A 23,363-nucleotide genomic window follows, 5' to 3' on the forward strand; every position below is an offset into this window, starting at 1 on the left:
CGCTTGCAGCGATTGAACCGGGGAAGGGCGGAGACGGAGCGAGCGCGGGGAGCTCTTTCCTGGAAACGGCCGCATCGCGGGGTGCCGAGGCTCCCCCTCTGTCGCACGCGGCGGAGAGAGGCGGCCGGGCGAGCGGGAAAGCGGACTTCTGTCTGGAACTGACGTGCGCGCTCACTCTCTCTCCTCCTCCTCCTCTCTTCCCCCTTCCTCCCTTCCTTCCTCAGGGGCGGAGCAGGAGGAGCCTCGGCTGGCGGGGCGCCTGGTATGAACTTAGTCGGCGGCAACAGCAGCGGCAGCAGCAGCATCGAAGGCGGCGGCGGCGGCATGAGCTCGGTGAGCTGCGGCAACGGGAAACTCCGCCAGTGGCTGATCGAGCAGATCGATAGCGCCAAATACCCGGGCTTGATATGGGAGAACGAGGAGAAGAGCATCTTCCGCATCCCCTGGAAGCACGCGGGCAAACAGGACTACAACCGCGAGGAAGACGCCGCGCTCTTCAAGGTACAACGGAGAGGAGGGCGCGCGGGGGGGAGGGGTGGCAAAGGGGGAGCGCCCGAAAACCCTCCATCGATCGCCCGCCCGGGACACCGACCTGAGTTCGTAGGATCGCAGGAGCCGAGTGGCACCTGCTTTTAGAAGTTGGAGGCAACCGAAAGTCGGGCGTCTCGAGCGGCCCCAGCTTTCTTCTCTAAGCTGGTTCTGCGCTGCTACCTTTACCTTGTGCTCTTTATTATAAAGCACAGAGTTGTTTGCTTTTTAATTCCCAGAAAGAGATTAATTTAATTATATGTGTTCTGGGCTTTGGTCTTCATTTTTCCCCCTTTTCTTTATAATTTCCCTTTCTTTTCCTTGTCTGGATACACCTGCTTCAGATCGCTCCCTTTCTGCAGGTTTCCCCTTCCTGCTCCCCCTAAGAAATAGTAGTGAGTACTCCTTCTCACTGTAGCAGTAGCCTCACTTTCGTTCTGATTGGGGGCGATGGGAGTTATAGTTCAAGGCATTAATAGCAATAGCAGTTAGACTTATAGACCGCTTCATAGGGCTTTCAGCCCTCTCTAAGCGGTTTACAGAGTCAGCATATCGCCCCCCAACAACAATCCGGGTCCTAAGGAGGTGGTCTCTGTTTGGGAAGTCTGGTTTGGGAACAATGTCCATGCAGGTGAATGATCTTCCTTCAACAGACTTTGGAAAATGAGATGCTTTATTTTCCCCTCGTGAAGGATCTTGTTTATCCTTGCGACCAAAAATGAATGTGGTAGAGAAAGGCGAGGTACTCTGATATTGCTTGGAGTTGACAAAGCCAGTCAATTTTACTAACTGCTTTACTTACTAACTCTAGGGGTTAGAAAGGGAAAGAAAGCCTATCAGATTATGGGACTTGCAGCTACTTAACAGTAGAGGCAAGAGGTAGAGGAGAGGTTCTTAGTAATAATGGTGAGATCATCAGAGTTAATTCTTGAAACCTAGGATTCATTTCAACCTGTGTGTTCCTCACACAGGGACTATAATAAAACATCAGATTTTCCAGTGGGGAGAAGTCACATATCTAATGGCACACATGCAGGGGTGTGTGAATTCAGTGTGCCCAAAGAATGAATCCAGTTTTTGTGCCCACAACAAGGTAGAAGATCTAGGAAGCTCACTAACAAAGGAGACCCAATAAATTAAACGATTTATCTGGGATTTGAATCCAGGTTTCTCAAGTTGTGAGATTAATTTCCCAATATAACAAAACCTTTTTTCCCCCCAAAAAACCTGTAAGTTTAAAATGGGAATGGTCACAAATTGTATTTACAACCGGTCCAGGAGTACACATTAGAACAAGAGGGGGAAAAAAATCTCACCAAATATTAAAAAAAAACATTTAGGGCAATTCTTGCAAGCAAAAAGTCCTGGAAATCAGATTTGCAGTAGATCAAAAGGGCCTTTTGGAGTTTCAGGTGGCTTTATAGCACTTCCATCACCCTGAACATCAGGGTGTTTTAATGAGTAAAGCTTGAGGGAAGGAGACTTAGCTATGGGTTTTGTACGAGCTCAGTTTTGCTGCTAAAAAACAATTTCTTCTATTGCAATGCACTTAGAACTGCCTTTCCCCCTTAATCCTCTGTGGGCATCCACCCTTCTATCTGAGCTGCTATTTTGCATATAGTTCCACTTGGGAGATCGCACCCTTAACTTAAATTACTGACAATACTATCCTATTTTCTTTCTTCGACTTACATCCAAGACGTTGCTGAAATAAAATGCTTTTCTGTCACACTTGGCAGATTCCTACCACGCTGTATAATTTCTTTTCCCCCCCTCTCATTTGATTAATTGCCCCAAGGCTTAATTCATTAGGTCTGCAAGCCCCATCACAGTTGTGTATACTTTAATCCCATAGATATCAATTGGACTGGTGTATAATTTTGAATAGGATTGCAGACTTTTTCCATTAACTTCAGCAAGCGCCATAACTGTTTAGTAAGAATTTATTTCTAAAACTCCCTTGTTTATATTGTTATTGAGGAGTATTACCTGAAGCAATGCTGTTAAATTTCTGCTAAAATGAGTTCAGCTAATTACTTTTAATAGTAAGTATTTTTTTTTTAAAGCGATTCTATACCCTACTGGTAGAATTCATATGGCACAATCTTTCTCCTTAGTTATTCAACCATCACATTTAACATTAGTACACTTGTTTATTGAGTACACATTGTTTTCTCTCTAGTATAGTTTTTACTTTCTGCCATCTGGGTTCAAGGATGGTTTAAGATGTTACCCAATTTATAGAAGATGCTGTAAGTTTTTTGTGCCTGCTTCGGTTGTCATATCCCTGTGCAAGGAAAACTTGAAGTGAATTTGTGAATTTTAAACTATCCTTTTCTTAACTTCCTTTCTTTTTTCTTTCCTTCTTTGTAAGCCGCCCGGAGTCCTTCGGGATCGGGCGGCATATAAATTTAATAAATAATAATAATAACAATAAAGTGAAGTGGTGAAGGGTGTATCACAAATACTCAAGCCACGCCACCTACTTCTTATAGAAGTGAAATAGATATAAGGAATCTTGAAACTGTGTCTGATTACCTTACTACTGAATTTACTCAAGGGTTATCCTACACTGACAATTAGATTCTAGATAGAGCTACCAGAAGGAAAGAATAAATCGCATAGCACGTCCCATGTTAGTTCTGTGAATTTTTTTTTTATATGGAATATATTTATGATTATGCCACAGCCTGTTCTGGAGGATTCCGTTTTTTTTGTTTTTTTGATCAATTTCTGCAAACATTTTCAGGCCTGGGCTCTGTTTAAAGGGAAGTTCAAAGAAGGCATTGATAAGCCAGATCCTCCCACTTGGAAGACAAGACTGCGTTGTGCCTTGAACAAGAGCAATGATTTTGAAGAACTGGTTGAAAGAAGCCAACTGGACATATCCGATCCGTATAAAGTATATAAAATAGTACCAGAAGGAGCCAAAAAAGGTAAACTGAGATTTAAAAGCGTCTAGCAATCACTATTTATCCTTCATTGGGGATTTGCATATGATACTCCTCACTAGTTAATAGCCTAGAGCAGTGTTTCTCAACCTTGGCGACTTTAAGTCCTGTGGACTTCAACTCCCAGAATTCTGTGCTGGCTGGGGGATTCTGGGAGTTGAAGTCCACAGGACTTAAAGTCGTCAAGGTTGAGAAACACTGGCCTAGAGTTACAAAAAAGATGTTGATCATCTAGAAAGGGTGTAGAGAAGAGCAACAAAGATGAGTAGGGGATTGGCGGATAAAACACAATGAACGGTTGCAGGAACTGTAGTTTAAAGAAGATAAGGACTATGGGTGATGTGATAGCAATCTTCCAATATTTGAGGGACTGTCAGAGGAGAAGGGGTTGACCTAAATCTCCATTCCCTGTGTGCAGGACAAGAAGTAACATATGGAAACTGATTGAATAGAGAGACCCAGCCTAGAACCTTCCTGACAATGGGAACCATTAATCAGTGGAACAAGTTGCCTCCAGACATTGTGTATGCCCCAACACTGGAGGTTTTAAAGAAGAGATTGGACAATCATTTGTCTGGAATGGCACAGGGTCTCCAGCTTGAGCAGAGGGAGGGGTTTGGAGGAGAAGACCTCCAAAATCCCTTCCAGCTCTGTTATACTGTTAGATCGATACCTGCTTCCCCCCTTTCAAAGTTTTATTCCAAAGGTGCTTTTTCAAGAGGCAACTGGACTTCCTAGTTTTTTTTCTTTGAAGGTGTTTCACTTCTCATGAAGAAGCTTCTTGGATGAGAAGTGAAACGTTTTCAAAGAAAAACGAGAAAGTCCCGTTCAAAAAGCACCTTTGGAATAACCATGACCTGGATGACTGAGAATCTTCATAGACATTTGGAGTCTTATTCCGAATCCATATGGACACCAGCGTTACCTCTCTCCCAGTGGTGAAATTCAAAATGTTTTACTACTGGTTCTGTTGGCATGGCTTGGTGGTGGCCATGGCAGGGGAAGGATACTGCAAAATCTCCGTTCCCTCCCCACTCCAGGGGAAGGATACTGCAAAATCTCTATTCCCTCCCCACTACAGGGGAAGGATACTGCAAAATCTCCATTCTCTCCCCACTCTAGGGGAAGGATACTGCAAAATCTCCATTCCCTCCCCACTCTAGGGGAAGGATACTGCAAAATCCACATTCCCTCTCCACTCCAGTGGAAGGATACTGTAAAATCCCCATTCCCTCCCCACTCCAGGGGAAGGATACTGCAAAATCTCCGTTCCCTCCCCACTCTAAGGGAAGGATACTGCAAAATCTCCATTCCCTCCCCACTCCAGGGGAAGGATACTGCAAAATCTCCATTCCCTCCCCACTCCAGGGGAAGGATACTGCAAAATCTCCATTCCCTTCCCACTCCAGGGGAAGGATACTGCAAAATCTCCATTCCCTCCCCACTCCAGGGGAAGGATACTGCAAAATCTCCATTCCCTCCCCACTCCAGGGGAAGGATACTGCAAAATCTCCGTTCCCTCCCCACTCCAGGGGAAGGATACTGCAAAATCTCCGTTCCCTCCCCACTCCAGGGGAAGGATACTGCAAAATCTCCATTCCCTCCCCACTCCAGGGGAAGGATACTGCAAAATCTCCGTTCCCTCCCCACTCCAGGGGAAGGATCCTGCAAAATCTCCATTCCCTCCCCACTCCACGGGGAGGATACTGCAAAATCTCCATTCCCACCCCACTCCAGGGGAAGGATACTGCAAAATCTCCATTCCCACCCCACACTCGGGCCAGTCAGAGGTGGTATTTGCTGGTTCTCCAAACTACTCAAAATCTCCGCTACCGGTTCTCCAGAACCCGTCAGAACCTGCTGAATTTCACCCCCTGCTCTCTCCCCATAACAATAATTTCTGTGCCACTATGCAGTGCTCTACCCCATGCTTTCTCCACCTGGCAGTTCATCTCCTTGGCCCAGCCAAATATTAAAAAACACCCTAACCCACCAAAAGTCACCCAACATGTTGTCCACATCCTTGTTTTTAATCTCAACATGTTGAGGGATTTTTTTTGGATCAAAGAGAGGTGGGAGAATCTCCAGCTTCTAGAAGAGGGAGGGGAGAAAGAATTGGGGAAAGAAAGAGTGAACAGTGTTTTAATAAATTCAGGAAACAGGGTTTGCCAAGAGGAGAAAGTTACCCAATTCATAGATCACGGAAAGCACTGTAAAATATTGCAGTGGAACAAGAGGTCAGCCAATTAACTCTGCTAGTTAATTAACTTAGCTTTCCAAGATGATTGGATGCCCTATAAGACCTGATGGGGACATATAGGATTCTACTAGTTCCTTGCATGTGAGAAGGGGTATATAGGGGAAAGAAAGAGTGAACAGTGTTTTAATAAATTCAGGATTCAAAACCTAAGAATACTCAACTGGATTTTTTTTGTCAAATGTGATGAGGATAAATGTATATATGTATATACCCTGTTTCCCTGAAAATAAGACCTTCCCAGATAATAAGCCCTATCAGGCTTTTGAGCGCATGCGCTAAAATAAGCCCTCCCTTGAAAATATTGCAACACAACAGCAGCCATGAGGTGACCATGCTCACCACTTCCTGCACCTCAAAAACAATAAGAGCACCCCGAAAATAAGGCCAGGTGCTTATTTCGGAGGGCAAAAGAAAATAAGACCCTGTCTTATTTTTGGGAAAACACGGTATGTCTATTTGTATGTATGTGTAATAGGTTTTCTCAATGCACACTTCTAAATTTCATCCTTTTTTGTAACAATACAAAGGAACTTTTTATCTACAAAGTGTGAACTATTAGTTCTGCTAGAAATTAACAGTAGGGATTTCATTTTTAAATACTCCCAAGATAGATAGATAGATAGATAGATAGATAGATAGATAGATAGATAGATAGATAGATAGATAGATAGATAGATAGATAGAGATAGAGATAGATATAGATATAGATATAGATATAGATATAGATAGATATAGATTATATAGATATAGATATAGATATAGATATAGATATAGATATAGATATAGATATAGATATAGATATAGATATAGATATAGATATAGATATAGATATAGATAGATAGATATAGATTATATAGATATAGATATAGATTATATAGATATAGATATAGATATAGATATAGATATAGATATAGATATAGATATAGATATAGATATAGATATAGATATAGATATAGATATAGATATAGATATAGATGATATAGATATAGATATAGATATAGATATAGATATAGATATAGATATAGATATAGATATAGATATAGATATAGATATAGATATAGATAAAAACACAAATATAACAAAAGGCAACAGTAAAAATATTGGGTTTCTGTCGTGATGGACTCTTGTGACGAGCCGATTGACAGATGTTGGAAGCAGTTAGCTTCCTCCCATAATTGGGGCTTACCAGGGGTAGTGACACACACACACACACACACACACACACACACACATACATACATATATATATATTTCTAAGAAAGTTACATAAATCACGCTGTTTCCATCTACAAATAATTTACAGGATCAAAACAACTTTGCATGGAGGATCCACAGATGATTGTGAATAACGCCTTCACTCTGAATTCACCATATTCTGCACTACAGCCTCAGGTATGACGCCTGGATTTGTTTTAGCTTTGTATCTCAGAAAATGAAAATGTAGAGATGACATGTTTGTTTTCCCTTGTACCACGAGGATAAGAATGAAAACAAAACGGCCAAAAAAATATCCAATATCAACTAATATTTTGCAAGGATTTTATAGATGTTCTTGTGATAGATTTTGATTAGTAATCAGGACTCTTACCATATTTCATTTCATTTCATTTCTCCTGTTAGAGAACTGTAACTGAAGTATTTTATTTTTATTTCAATGACAGCATTGAATTTGTGCAGTTGTATTTGTGGCATAAAAAGAGCCGAGGTGGCGCAGTGGTTAGGGTGCAGTACTGCAGGCCACTTCAGCTGACTGCTATCTGCAGTTCAGCTGTTCAAATCTCACCGGCTCAGGGTTGACTCAGCCTTCCATCCTTTCGAGGTGGGTAAAATGAGGACCCGGATTGTTGTTGGGGGCAATATGCTGACTCTGTAAACCGCTTAGAGAGGGCTGAAAGCCCTATGAAGCAGTATATAAGTCGAACTGCTATTGCTATTGCTATAAATAGTTCAACTGCTCCAATACATTCTTCACTGTCAGCAGTTTTTACTTTATATATTCAATACACTATAAGTTTAAAGTCCCCTCTGAGTCCCTTGTATTTCCATGAAACACTGCACATAAAGGTATTCCTCAACTTACAGCAATCTGTTTAGTGACTGTTCAAAATGACAACAGCACTGCAAAAAGTGACTTATGACCGTTTTCCAAACTTGGCCATTGCAGCATCCCCATAGTCACGTGGTCAAAATTCAGATACTTGGCAACTGGTTCATATTTAAAGACGGTTCCACTATGATTCCCTTTTGCGACCTTCTGACAAGCAAAGTCAATGAGGAAGCCAGATTCACTTAACGACCATGCCCCTAACTTAACATCTGCCATGATTCACTTGGGGCAAGAAAGGTCATAAAATGGCTCAAAATTCACTTAATAAATGTCTCACTTAGCAACTCTGGGCATAATCGTGGTTGCAAGTCAAGGAATTCGCCTGTACATTACAAATATCTCTACAGGAAACTGGGCCTTCCCAGAAAGAGTAACCATTTGGGAAGGAAATGAAATATTGTCATCTGGAAAATAAAGGTTTATTCTCTCCAAGCACATAATGAATTTCAGGAATTATTGAGACTTCATTGCATTGGATATATTAGATCAGTGTTTCTCAACCTTGTCAACTTGAAGATGTCTGGACTTCAACTCCCAGAATTCCCCAGCCCCAGAAAGGAAATATTCTGGTGTTGTTTCTAGCCTAATCTTTATTGCCCTGCTTACAGAAACTGCCTCTCCGGTTAATCCTTATTACATTGCAACAGCTAAGGCGAAGCGCCCATCGACCTGAGTGACGTCAAGTTGCCACGCCCAATCAGTCACATGACCACCGAGCCCCGCCTACCCAGCTGGTCATTAGGGCAGAGAACCGGTTGTTAAATTATTTGAATCCCACCACTGAAGCAAGCTCAATACTGTGTATTTCTGAGTTTTCATTTTACAGATATACTGTATAATTAGAAAGCTGAAAATGACTTAGCACTGATTAATTTAGTAAACAGCTGCAAATAAGACATGTGATATTTTAATACAATATACAGGTTCCAAACTACATGGTACCACACGACCGTAACTGGAGGGATTACGTACCGGAGCAGTCTCATCCTGATCTTTCATACCAGTGTCCAAGTGTCTCTTTCCCACCTCGGAATCATCACTGGCAAAGCCCATCATGTCAGAATGGTAAGAATTTTTTTTTTTTTTATTGTGTTCAATAGAGTTACCGGCAGGGTATTTTTATTTACATTAGGAAATAAATAGCCGATGGTTCCTGATTTAGGATTCCATCTGCATCCAAGCCAAGAAAAGAAAAAATGTTAAGAAACCGGATTTGTTGACTTCCGCCGAGGGTTGAATGCCATGCATACTTCGGTTGGCATGAAGTTTTCATGGGAGCTGATTCTGTTAAGGGCGGAACTTTCTATGTGTCTCACAGTTCCCATATTTGCAAGAAGCGGGCACAATATGAAGAAGAATATTATGATACAGCCTGGGGAAAGTGCTTTTATATCAAATTTCAGAGAAAGGAAAATGACTTGATTTTATTCAGTTTGTATGCCGCCCTATTCCCGAGAGACTCAGGGCGGCTAACAGTCAGAAAGGGGAAGGGGGGGGGGTGTACAAAATAAAAATAAAAAGACAAACAGTTTAAAAATGCACAACAGTCGTAACCTTGGCTGGGGCTGAAAGTTTTAACTGCCCCAGGCCTGCTGGAACAGCCAGGTCTTAGTAGCTTTGCGGAAAGCAATAGCAATAGCAGTAGACTTATATACCGCTTCATAGGCCTTTCAGGCCTCTCTAAGCGGTTTACAGAGAGTCAGCATATTGCCCCCAACAATCTGGGTCCTCATTTTACCCACCTCGGAAGGATGGAAGGCTGAGTCAACCCTGAGCCGGTGAGATTTGAACCGCTGACCTGCTGATCTAGCAGTAGCCTGCAGTGCTGCATTTAACCACTGCGCCACCTTGGTAAGGGTGGAAGGGTGGTAAGGGTGGTAAGGGTCCAGATCTCAACAGGGAGATCGTTCCAGAGGGCCGGAGCAGCCACAGAGAAGGCCCTCCCCCAGGGAGTTGCCAGTCGACACTGGCTGGCAGATGGAATTCGGAGGAGGCCTAGTCTGTGGGATCTGAGCGGTTTATTGGAGGTAATTGGCAGCAGGCGGTCTCTCAGGTACCCAGGTCCGATACCATGAAGGGCTTTAAAAGTAACAACTAGCACCTTGAAGCATGTCCGGAGACCAATAGGCAGCCAGTGCAGCTCTCGGAGGATAGGTGTAATGTGGGTGTACCGAGGTGCACCCACGATCGCTCGCGCAGCTGCATTCTGGACAAGCTGGAGTCTCCGAATACTCTTCAAGGGCAGCCCCATGTAGAGCGCATTACAGTAGTCCAGTCTTGAGGTCACGAAGGCGTGAGTGACTATCTTGAATAGTTTAGCACTCCTGAAATCTATTAAAACAGTTAAGTGTGGTTTATACTATGCAGACAACCAAATGCATCAAACAAATTTTATATTATCAATGAAGATTGGAGTTCTTTACTGTGCAAATCTAAAATAAAAGAGAAGACCAAGCAGATAAGGAAGAACAGCCAACTTCTGATTACGAATGTATTCAAGCTTTTTGGTTACCACGAGAACCGTTTATTCTTTACCTCCATAAACTTAAAAAGTTGCGCAAAACTAAATAGACAAAAGATAATGCTTTGTTTCTTTCTTTATCTGTTCTCTATATGCTTATTTAATAAACAGATCTGATCAATTTTAATGCAGTACAAATAAACTAGCATTAGACACAGCACAACAAAAATTAAGCAATTCTGAACTGCATGGATTTTAGTGACTGATAAATGACTTGTCAATTTTTTGACTGATATTAATAAAACACTATAATTCTTTTTGAATGGTTTATACTTCTGCACTTCTCCATGGCTGCAGTCTACCTGTGCAAATTTTATGACAAGGGATTACTGGGGGATTGGGTAAGGTACAGATTTCCTGGATTCTGGAAGGAAATGATGCTATGTTCTTGCTTTTATTGTGTGAGAAAATGGACACTTGCAGTCTGAATTTACCACAATCAAAGCATAATATTTTTTTTGTATAAGACAAATATCCTGCCATTAATGGAACTGTCACCTATTAATATCACCCTGACTTCCCAAATATGGAGATTCCATTTATCAGAAGGAAGAATTGCAAGTAGAAAAGTGGTTGCACATTACCCATCAAAACAGTTCTCCGTGACCTGTCAAAAGCGCGTTCCACAAAAGCGCGGTCGACGAAATCGCGTATGTGACGTCATCACAACGCGACGAAAAAGATCAAAAAATTGAAATAAAAATTAAATTACAGCAAGCCGATTCACATAAAGGTAAGGGTTAGGTTAAGGGTTAGGGTTAGGGTTAGGTTAAGGGTTAGGGTTAGAGCGTTAGCGTTACGTTTAGTGTTAGGTTAAGGGTTAGCGTTAGGTTTTTCGTTACGTTAAGGGTTAGGTTTAGGGTTAGATTTAGGGTTAGGTTAAGGGTTAGGTTTAGGGTTAGGTTTGGGGGGGTTAGGGGAAGGTTTTAGCTTTATTTTTACATTTTTCGATCTTTTTCTATCTTTTTCGTCGCGCTGTGATGACGTCACATACGCGCTTTCGTCGACCGCGATTTTGTCGTCCGCGGTTTTGTGGTAGAACCCAGTTCTCATTTAGCAATTGTCTTATTTAGCAGCCATTGACACTTATGGTGATAAAAAGCATCTTTGCTACCAATCCTTGAATTTGCAATCTATCTGTAATTAAAATCAAGGCTTTCTGGGAATTTCACTTTAATACTTGAAAGGTACAAATTGTCAGGGTTCCAAAAAAACGCTCCCAACGAAATAAAACTCCAAGGCCATAAATTCCTCAAAGTCCCAATTGATTAAGAGAGCCATGTTGGCACACCTGGGAAACCCCAAATCTGAAAGCTTCCAGGTTTCCCCCACCCAGTTGAAAGTTCAAGATCTTGCCCCCACACCCACAGGTTCCTCACATGGCCCAATCCATTCTTCAGACTGGACTGGAGACAATCCTCAGTCACTCCCATCCAGGTGGAGGCAAATGTCCTTGACATTCCCAGATTAAGGAATGTTGTTATGGCTAAGTTTTCATCGCTCCAACAAAAAAAAACAACCTCCCAATTTCCCAGGCTAAAATACGTGGCAGTCAGGAAGCAAAGAAAAAGGCTTCCAAAACTGACACAAATGATAATTTAAGGTGAACATCCTGGTGCTCAGCCAACACTAGATTAAAAAAAAAATAGCTGACTTCATTCAATATGCTAAACTCTAAATCAGTGTTTCTCAACCTTAGCAACTTGAAGATGTCTGGACTTCAACTCCCAGAATTCCCCAGCCAGCATTCACTGGGAACTGAAGTCCGGACATCTTCAAGTTGCCAAGGTTGAGAAACACTGTCCTAGCCACTGTCTTTCCACTGAAGAGGATGAAGGTATCTGAGGCTTTAAATCAGTGTTTCTCAATCTTAGCAACTTGAAGATGTCTGGACGTCAACTCCCAGAATTCCCCAGCCAGCGAATGCTGGCTGGGGAATTCTGGGAGTTGACGTCCGGACATCTTCAAGTTGCCAAGGTTGAGAAACACTGCTCTAAAGCCATGTCAAGAATGTGCACATTCATGTAACATGCGAGGCCACAACAATAAAATATGACTAAACGTGGTTGTCATGTTTACACAACGTGCCAAAATATTTGCTTTCCTATATGAACCAACACCTGATCCCATTTTAGTCTCCCGTGGCATGCTCTATTAAACTGAGACAGGATGTCTTTACTTTAAATCTGGCCAGCTACTTGCTTGTAAAGTTAGCAAAAACACAGAATGCAGAGAATATAATTCTACAAAACCCTACATTGTGATTTATATCTTACAATTTATATTGTTCACTTAGTATCCTGGTATGATTTATGTCGATTGCTTATTCAGTATCCACGACTATCACTAAGATTTGCATCTAATGTTTAATGAATGTATTTTACAAGATTATGTTAATGATCTATTTTGTTGTATGTACATTGAGAACTTTCACACCAGAATCAAATCCCTTGTGTGTCTAATCACACTTGGCCAATAGAGAATTCTATTCTACTCATTGTCTATCAACGTATGGGGGCAAATTTGGGCATATACACTTAAGGTATTCTAATAAACTATGCAAATTGATTTCCTTTAGACTGAAATACTAGGACAGAAGCCCTTGAACTTAAAATAATTTTCATAAAGCAAATCATTATCTCCTAAAGCAGGTGATAGCTCTAAATCAGTCCAAAAACCATTACTTGTGATATGGTTTTATGGTTTTATTATTTATAGGCCGCCCTTTTCCCTGAGGGGACTCCGGTCGGCTTACAATATATAGGGAGGGGAGTACAAGACAGTAAAACATAAAACAATACATAGTAAAAATAGTACACAACATTCATCATTCGGGTGGGGACGGATTACGATCTTTATCCCCAGGCCTGACAGGATAGCCAGGTCTTAAGGGCTGTGCGGAAGGTCTGGAGGGTGGTGAGGGTACGAATCTCCATGGGGAGATTGTTCCAAAGGGTCGGAGCTACTACTGAAAAGGCTCTCCTCCGTGTAGTTGCCAGTCGACACTGACTGGCGGATGGAACTCGGAGGAGGCCTAATCTGTGCGATCTAATAGGTCGCGAGGAGGTAATTGGCAGGAGGCGGTCTCTCAAGTACGCAGATCCACTACCATGAAGGGCTTTATGGGTGGTAAGTAGCACCTTGAAGCGCACCCGGAGATCAACAGGTAGCCAGCGCAGCTCGCGGAGGATAGGTGTTATGTGGGTGAACCGAGGTGCACCCACAATCACTCGCACGGCCGCATTCTGGACTAGCTGAAGTCGCCGGGTGCTCTTCAAGGGCAGCCCCTTGAAGTAGAGAATGAGAAGAGCCATCCAATCTTGTTATGAATATAGTACTAATATGAGTTAAACTGGTTAAAGCGCCCCGATTTACTTACTCTTCCCATTACCCAACTCCCCAATTCTTAGGTTCGTAATATTGGGCAGATGGGATAAAAGCCTTATGATTTATAGAGGTTTCCCACCGTCAGTTAGTGGGAGGTTCTTCAGATGATTCCCCGAAGAAGCCATGGTTTAATAAGGAAAAATGTATCAACCTTAAGAATGAACAATTAAAAATATTTAAAGGCATGAGAGTATTACATATTGATAATTGTTTCCATTCCAGCATATAAAAGTTTTGAATGTTATTGGCTGTTCGGTCGTGTCCATTTTTGCTTTGTGAAAACATGTATTTATTTATTTTGTATGAATAGTAGGTTGTCAAGTCACTGGGACCTTTTATGCTTGTGCACCACCGGAGACCCAGACTTCTGGAATCTCAATGGAGGGAAACATCAGATCTAGTGAAGCTCTCCCCTTGTCGTCAGGTATGTACACCAGCACAATCTAATGAATCACAGTGAACTTCTGATTGAAAAAAAATGCTCAGAAATATTCCCCTATCATCCCAGAAGGTGGTGAGGGGAAGTGAATATTCATCTGCATTTGTTCTTCTGTATATAAAATACATGCACTTTTAATTGAAAGAGGGTGTAGTGGTTAAGGCAGGGGTGGGTTCCTGCCAGTTCTAACCTCTTCTATAGAAGAGGTTCCACAAATCTACAGTGCCATTTAGAACCGGTTCCAGCTCCGTCTGCCCACATCAAGATGAAGAGCGAGAGGAGGAATTCTGGGAGTTGAAGTCCACAAGTCTTAAAGCTGTCAAGTTTGAACACCCCTGGGGTTCTTTTTTCTAAAGGGTTAGGGGTGCAAGGGTCTTGTAACTTGACAGCTTTAAGACTTGCACACTTCAATGCTAGAGTTCCTGAGCCAACATGACTGGAGGAGGAATTCTGGGAATTGAAGTCCACAAGTCTTAAAGCTATCAAGTTTAAACACCCCTGGGTTTTTTTTTCTAAAGGGTTAGGGGTGCCAGGGTCTTGCAACATGACAGCTTTAAGACTTGCGTGCTTCAAATGCCAGAGTTTCTGAGCCAACATTTTGGTTGTTAAGCAAAAGCGTTAAGTGAGTTTCACCCTTTACTTTGTAGCAGTGTTTAAAGCTATGATTCTTCTCACGCTACTTCAATGAGCCCATAGCCTGGTTCTTAATGAACCAAGAAATTATACTCCAATGTCACACAATATGGCCTATTCGCATGACTAAATTTAGCAGTGGTTAGCTTTATTAAATATTGTATAGAATAGTTTATCTATTTTAACATGTAATTATATTCACACACATGCACATATACTCATTGGATTCATACGAAAGTAAAGTATGCTTAACAATGATTTGTTGAGTAAGCCACAGTATTTTGAGTTCACCCAATGAATTATACCAAAACTAAATATTACTTTAGGTAACGTTTGAATTCAGTTATTCTTTATCCACTAAAATCTCTATCACAGCATCTTTGAAGGAGATGCTGTGAGAGACGGCCTGCTGCCAATTACCTCCCAAAGACCCGTTAGATCTCACAGGGTCGGCCTCCTCCGGGTTCCGTCTACCAGCCAATGCCATCTGGCTACTACCCGGGGGAGGGCCTTCTCTGTTGCAGCTCCGGCCCTTTGGAATGAACTCCCCGCAGAGATTCGGACCCTCACCTCTCTCCAGGCCTTCCGGAAAGCCGTCAAAACCTGGCTGTGCCGGCAGGCCTGGGATTGATGAGTTCCCCTCCCCTCTCGACTGGTATGGCTGTGTGATTTTCGTGTATTTTAATTATGTGTATTGTGTTTATGTTCCCTTTCCCCCCTGAGTTGTTCGCCGCCCTGAGTCCCTCCTGGAGAAGGGCGGCATACAAATAAACCAAATACAAATACAAATACAAATACAATAATTATAATTTCCACAGTAAATGTTAACCTGAGATTCAGAACATGGCCTTATGCCTTTTATTTTCTCTGAGTTTTCCATTGAATAGAATGGGACCTGTTTCTGATTCCGGTTTTGCTATATAATGTTCATTCAGTAAATCAGGAATGGATGAAAACTTATCTCTCGAGTTCGTTATACCGCTAAACTATAGGAAATGCAGATGTCCAGGACCGAAAGTTAAAAATAATTTTGCACAAATATGTTTTCAGATTGCCGATTGCACATCTGTTTGTATTATCATGAAACGCTTGTCAAAGAAGTCACAACCTCAAGTCCGGAGGGCTGTAGGATATCTCACGGTCATAGCTACGAGCTCTCCGGCATGGACCAAGTGATGTTCCCTGATCCAGAAGACCATTACCAGAGGAAAACAACTGAAAAACTGCTTTCTCACCTGGAAAGAGGAGTAATACTCTGGATGACCCACGACGGCCTCTATGCTAAGAGACTTTGCCAAAGCAGGATATATTGGGATGGGCCTCTGGCGTTTTGCAATGACCGGCCGAATAAGCTGGAAAGAGAGCAGACCTGCAAGCTTTTTGACACTCAGAAATTTTTATCAGGTAATTTTTTTAAAAAAAAAATATAAGTTACCCCATTGCGTTTGCAAGTAAGATTTTGACCTTAAAATTGGTTCTTTTGCTGTTTCAAATATTGGTTTCCTCTATAACCACACATAGAATTTGCAGCTGCTCCATCCTATCCTCCGGCCTCTGGGCTTCCACAATATCTGAGACCCAGCCTCTGTTTACCCTTTCCCCAGCTTCTCTGCTTTGGTAGTATTTATTTATTTATTGTTAAAATTTATATGCCGCCCGATCCCGGAGGACTCCGGGTGGCTTACAAAAGAAGAAAGCAAAAAAGAAAAGGAAAATAAGAAAGGATAGTTTAAAATTCACAACACACATACGTTCTAATCGGGGCTGGACCTTAACACTAAGGTCAACAGCCCCAGGCCTGCTGGAACAGCCAGGTTTTAACGGCTTTCCTGAAGGCCATGAGAGTGGGTAAGGTCCGGACCTCTGGGGGTAGTTGATTCCACAGGGTCGGAGCAGCCACAGAGAAGGCTCTCCTCCGGGGGGCTGCCAGCCGACACTGTCTGGCCGACGGCATCCAAAGGAGGCCCAATCTGTGGGATCTTACTGGCCGCTGGGAGGTATGTGGCAGTAGGCGGTCTCGCATGTACGCTGGTCCTAAGCCATGTAGGGCTTTAAAGGTAATAACCAACACCTTGAATTGCGTCCGGAGACCAATTGGTAGCCAGTGCAGCTCACGGAAGACAGGTGTAACGTGGATGTACCTCAGTGCACCCAATATCACTTGCGTGGCTGCATTCTGGACTAGCTGTAGTCTCTGAACGCTTTTCAAGGTTAGCCCCATGTAGAGCGCATAGTAGAGAAACCCATTTGCATAAAAAGGTAAAGGTTCCCCTCACACATATGTGCTAGTTGTTCCCGACTCTGGGGCTGTGTGCTCATCTCCTTTTCAAAGCCGAAGAGCCAGCGCTGTCCGAAGACATCTCCATGGTCATGTGGCCAGCATGAGTAGATGCCGAAGGCTCTGTTCCTTTCCCACCAAAGGTGGTTCCTATTTTTCTACTTGCATTTTTTTATGTGCTTTTGAACTGCTAGGTTGGCAGAAGTTTGCATACATACATTCAAAATGTATCAGGGTTTTAAATATTTATTGATTTTCATTTAGATGTTAGAATTTGGACATTTGTTTTAAAACCCAGCTCTGTTGGGGATATGGCGAACCTCTTACTCTGATTAAGATTTATTATGCCCCAGAAATAGATGATTCTAGAATTAAGAGAATGTAACCCTTTTTCCAATCTATTGCATTGTACACAAGAACTTTTAAAATATGTTGTCACATTCGTTTTTAAAAAGCTGATAGATATTATATTAGACACGTTGTTCTTTGAGCATAGTCTATCTTTATAATATGAACAGATGGTTATCACGGAAAACTAACTGTGGTGGGCCTCCTTTTCTTCCTTTTCTGTGAAGTTTAATACAGTCAATCTCCTGTTTCTGCTATAGGGTTCTGCATTTTCTCACTATAATTCACATTATTGGTTATTTTTGCCAAGATTAATGCATAAATGCAGAGAGCAAGGCGGATAACCTTAATGGAGATGAACAAAAAGAGTTATCTAGGCAGAAGTGTCCGAACCATTTTTATGCCCAGATCTATGAGATAATATCTGGAAGTATCTTAAGCAGACAGCTCTATAATTCACTGAATTTTAAGAAGGCGTAGCTAGCACAATCTGACTTTCAAGATTCCGTTATAACCAATCTGAATAACAGTAGCCTTAGCCTTCTTTGAAATTGATTTTCTGCTGTGGCCTACCTTGTGGAGTTCTAATAAAGCTTTGATATAAAATTCATTAAAAAGGAACGGAGGGGGCAGATTAGTGCCCATATTGAACCAGAGACTGCCAAAAAATACAGCTAAATTAAAGTGTCCACAAGTGTTGAAAGCTTTAGTCAAAATTACAATAGCTGCATGATGCCATTAGGATACAACCTCTGTCCCTTTCACACATATATGTGACATCAGAATTTATGAAACAAAGGAGAATATTTGGGTCATAATAGTGTGTTAATACTTTTGTCATTCACTCCACTTGCCCTCCCATCACCTGCAGATGTCTCTGAGCTGAATACTGATGAGACTTTCAAACAGACCGTTCTTCCATTTGTAGCTGCTGAGTTCCTCTATTTTAAGATATAGTTACATACATATATTCATATTTTAGGCACATTCCTAAGTCCATTTTTCGCTACTAGAAGTCCTGTTAAATTCAATGACGGATTGCAAGCTACACTGCTGTCTCTAGAGTTAAAATCTTGTCTTTATTGTTCACGATCTGTTAGTTTGAAGTTTATTGTCATGTGTTAGTGCCTGTGAACATTTTTCATAAACTTCACCTAAGTGCACAATTTATCAGCCAAATGTACACTATTCTAAACCAATTACCCAGGATTGCCTATTAATTATTGACTAAATTCAAGGATCTCATTCTCTTAAAACTCTCTCGTATTTACAAGGTTCTCTCTTCCTGTATAAAGTCTATTATTAAAATTACTGAATTCTTGGTGCTTTTGTTATCAGAGTCACAAAGAATTGGGATACCTTGCTGAAAATATATGCCTGGTACCTACTTCATAACTTACTTTGAGTTTTGTTCTTACATATATAATCCCCCAAACTGCCTTATTTAAAAAAAAGACCATTAGTGTGATTGTTGGATGTTATGTAGTATTTTAAATAATGTTATTGATTTTAGTTTGCCTTTAGCCTAGACCTTTATGCATTAACTGGCTATAATAGCGATTACGAAGAATGTGAATTTAAAGAATGAAATTGTTTTACTTGTTGCATTCTCTAAGAATTTTATTAATTTTGTCTTACCTATCTGTAAGCTCTATAGCAGTGTTTCTCAACCTTGGTGACTTTAAGTCCTATGGACTTCAACTCCTAGAATTCCCCAGCCAGCTCTGCTGGCTGGGGGATTCTAGGAGTTGAAGTCCATAGGACTTAAAGTCTCCAAGGTTGAGAAACACTGCTCTATAGGATGTTTTATTCTTTTTATAAGCTATTCTGCATTTTTCTAGGGAGAAAGTATAGTATAAAACAAAAAAAGTATGTTTTCTATTATTGCATATTGCCCTGAAATCATACAAGATGAAGGGAACTGTCATATATTCTTTTAAGATAGAAGGAAAACCAAACTGAAATGGGTTTATCTATTTGTTTCAAACCCAGGTAGATAATAGGGTTTATTTAAAAAAAAAACAATTTAATCTGATGAATCTATTTAAGATGATTTTTCATGCATTATTGCACCTCTGTCCTAAATTTAGCCTCCAAAGTATAATATTTCTGTTTGATTTCTAGAACTACAAATATTTTCCCACCATGGACGTCCATTGCCTAGATTCCAGATTGTGTTAAGTTTTGGAGAAGAGTATCCTGATCCACAAAGACATAGAAAACAAATTACAGCCCATGTAAGTATATGCTAAGATAAATGCTTTATGAAATTGGTTTACGATATTCAAATGCTAGATCAATCGATATTTAGAATACAAATGATTTTCAGTTTCAGGAATGTTGAGCGCTTCTAAAACCATCAGGTCAATCTCAACTCAAAGCTACAGATGTACATAAGTAAGATTGCTTGACAATATAATCACAATTTCTCTAATTATACTGTCATGCAATGCACAATATTAATTCCTATATAATTGACAATTGTATCTTCCCTTTCAGTGAATGCTAAACATATGTTTAGAAACAATTTGAAATTCCAGATAATAAATCAGCACCAAACTGCAACATCCTTACATGGAGCTTATCATGTATTCCATGCTCTGTCTGAGCTTGCGGCTAATTTTCTTACAGATTCAAAACTGCACTACTGGAAATCACCAAATTTAGATTGGTTTCTTTTTAACATTTTCCCTAAAAATAATTTTGAATAACTTAATAAATTAATAATAATGAATAGCTTAATAAAGACTGCATAAGGTTAGAATAACAAGCCAATCCTTTTAGAATCACTTGATCCTTGGTGTGTGTGTGTGTGTTTGAATTTGCAATTTGCAAACAGGTTAAACAATTTAAATTCTTTCTATTTTTAACACCTTATTTTAACTTTTCTGTAAGCCGCCCGGAGTCCTACGGGATTGGGCGGCATATAAATTTATTAAAAGTTTTAAAAGTTAAACATTTCACTTTAATCCAGGTGATAGCTTAGATGTGCTCCCTAATGTTATAGTAACAATAAAAATTATAAAATGGTGCCTTCGGTGCAACCCCCAAGAAACGGAGGTATCAGTTGAACATCATTGGCCGTGACAAATTCACCACCAGTCCATTGCAAAAGGCAGCTTTACTTGGAATAGCTTACATCCTGCAATGATACTTCTAACATCATAAAACATCAACGTTTGCCTATCCCAAGTCCTTGGAAAGGACTCGATAGGTGGATAAAAATGCCAAATTCTGCCTGAACATCTGGGTGCAACGAGCCATTAAAAAGTAATTTCTCTATTTAATTATGAGCTGCATTCGTGTAACGTGCTAAGACACATAATTCTATTTTACAAATGGAGAGTTCAAACAATAGGTTAAGGATGCATGATTGTGTAGCAAACTGGGCATGACAATAGTCATTGTTGAGGCTATCATTCAGCAGATGAACCCCTGACACAATAGATCAGTGTTTCTCAACCTTGGCGACTTTAAGTCCTATAGACTTCAACTCCCAGAATCCCCCAGCCAGCTGGCTGGGGAGTTCTGGGAGTTGAAGTCCACAGGACTTAAAGTCACCAAGGTTGAGAAACACTGCAATAGATTAATGACAGTCATAGTTTAGCTGTTTTCATCCTCTTTGGTCAAATGACAAAATCAAATCCACGCCCACCCCCACCCCCCCCAGTTTTGAAATCAGTCTACTTGAGCTGGAACCACTGCAAGGAAGCTAATCCTTCCTTTGTTTTCATTCATTTAAATCAGATTAGGAATATACAAGAGAGAGAAAATGTACAACATTGCTTTCTTAACCCTATATATTTGGTCTTGGAATTTGCCAGAACTATATCTATGATACTTACTATTATAATAGCAGGTATATTCTCTTGGTTTTGGCAAGCTATTTGTTTACATACGTGCGGTGAGACTTTTATGAATTACTGCTTGCTATAAAATTGATAAAATAAATTTTCGGAACACTATTGTTAAAGAACGTTATTATTCCAGTAGTCACGCTTCAAACTCATTAATTTTCTGATTTGTTGTTAAGGTTGAACCAGTGTTTGCTAGGCAGCTGTATTATTTTGCTCAACAAAACACGGGACCATTTCTGAGAGGCTACGATATATCAGAACAGATCACCACTTCGGAAGATTACCATAGAGCCATCCACCATTCCTCTGTTCAGGAATAAACACAGGAGCACTGAAATTTAAACTACATTTTGAGAGGTGAAAGGATGCAAATCAGTGCTTCGAATTTTCCCGAGAAATCACCACCAACTGGAAAATATACATGGGAATGGATACAGTCAACGTAAGAATCTAGAATCCTGAATGAGAGTTCTTCCATGCTTTCAGACAGCTGTCCTCTGCTTGTGGGATTAATGACAAATGGCTGATATGTTTACATGTTCTTAAATAAGGACAGTGTCTTAGAGACAACCTGAAATTTTTTCAAGCCTCTTGTTATTTATTTGATTTGGAATCTCAGGGCAGGGAATTCTAAACCTAACCAACAGTTTACGATGGTATAAGGCCATAAGAATGCATGCAATTCATAAAAACGAGATAAGTATGTTATTTTTTTTTTGGAAAAGCTTCAAACAAATCAAAATGTTGAATGCTGTGTATGTAGAAAATTTAATTTCAGGGTTTTATTTTTTTCTCATGAATTTTCAAAAAGCTGTTTTTGTTGCTGCTGTTTCCGAAACGCGCATGAATACTAAATTCTGTGGAGTCTTATCAGAAATCTTCCCAGGACAACACATTATATCATTGCCCAATATTTATATCATTATATAGTTTAATTTGTATTAAATTCAATAGGTTAAGTTTATTCATAGCAACTATTACATTGAGGTTTCATTTCTATATACCCTGTTTTCCCGAAAATAATCCCTTCCTGAAAATAAGGCAAAGCGCTTATTTCAGGGGTCAAAAGACAATAAGACCCTGTCTTATTTTCGGGGAAACATGGTAGACTAGAAAGTGATTTTCGGATGGACTTAACTTTGCCTCCTATAGGGCTGTATAGAGGTCATGGAACTGATATTATTATCCATAACAGAAATATTCAGGCTGAGGAAATGAACAAATTAGAGAAACTGACCAATTTAGTGCATTGAGACATATGTTTGAATATTAAAGATTGCACAAGTAAAAAGTGAATGTATAAAAACTGAGAGCTTGGTTAAGTCACCAAGCTAGAAACTGAGAAACCAGTGGTGGGTTTCCAAAAATTGTTTGAACCTACTCTGTGGGGGTGGCCTCCTTTGTGGGAGTGGCTTGCTGCCCATGTGACTGGGTGGGAGTGGCTTGCCACCCATGTGACTGGATACGAAGATGCCGACGACACTTGTCAGAACCACCTTAAATTACCTCTCACACAGCACTGGCATGCATAAGAATATGATGTAAACTTGTTTTTTAAAAGGCATCTTTGGTTTGCGTTAAAACAACTTCAACACACGCAATGTTCTGATTGCACCACAAACGCAGTAGTCATCCTTACCTTTCACAGAGGCACTGAGTTTTATAAATATGAGCATGATAGTGTAGAATAACCATATCCAAGGACCAGGGGTGGGTTTCAAAAAAGTTTGGAACCTCTTCTGTAGGTGTGGCCTGCTTTCCGGATCCACTGGTGGAACCTCTTCTAACCGGTTCGGTAGATTTGACGAACCGGTTCTACCAAATAGGTGCAAACTGGTAGGAACCCACCTCTGTGGGAAACCATGAGTTCTGATTCCACCTTAGACATGAAAACCAGTTGAGTGACTTTGGGCCAGTCACTCTCTCTCTCTCTCTCAGCCCAGTCCACCTCAAAGGGTTGTTGTTGTGAGGAAAATAGGAGGAAGAAGGAGTATTCGAAATGTTCACCACCTTAACTTATGTATAAAAATAATAACGGCAGGATAAAAATACAC

At 40.7% G+C, this 23,363-nt stretch overlaps 1 protein-coding gene across 1 annotated transcript; it reads left to right on the forward strand.

The window, feature by feature from the left end:
* Positions 1 to 312: 312 nt before the first annotated feature.
* On the forward strand, positions 313 to 22,873 carry IRF4 (interferon regulatory factor 4; the record flags this gene model as incomplete). Its single annotated transcript, XM_087707533.1, is given in 8 exon segments — positions 313 to 501; positions 3,278 to 3,464; positions 7,043 to 7,131; positions 8,770 to 8,911; positions 14,065 to 14,178; positions 15,877 to 16,230; positions 19,577 to 19,689; positions 21,486 to 22,873. Coding segments are annotated over 8 exon segments (1,332 nt in total), but the record flags the coding sequence as incomplete, so codon positions are not given.
* Between the last annotated feature and the right edge of the window lie 490 nt (positions 22,874 to 23,363).

This window comes from Thamnophis sirtalis, unplaced genomic scaffold, assembly GCF_051295495.1.
Source record: "Thamnophis sirtalis isolate CommonGarterSnake01/CBP01778 unplaced genomic scaffold, rThaSir2_p1.2 scaffold_2, whole genome shotgun sequence".
Taxonomy (NCBI): domain Eukaryota; kingdom Metazoa; phylum Chordata; class Lepidosauria; order Squamata; family Natricidae; genus Thamnophis; species Thamnophis sirtalis.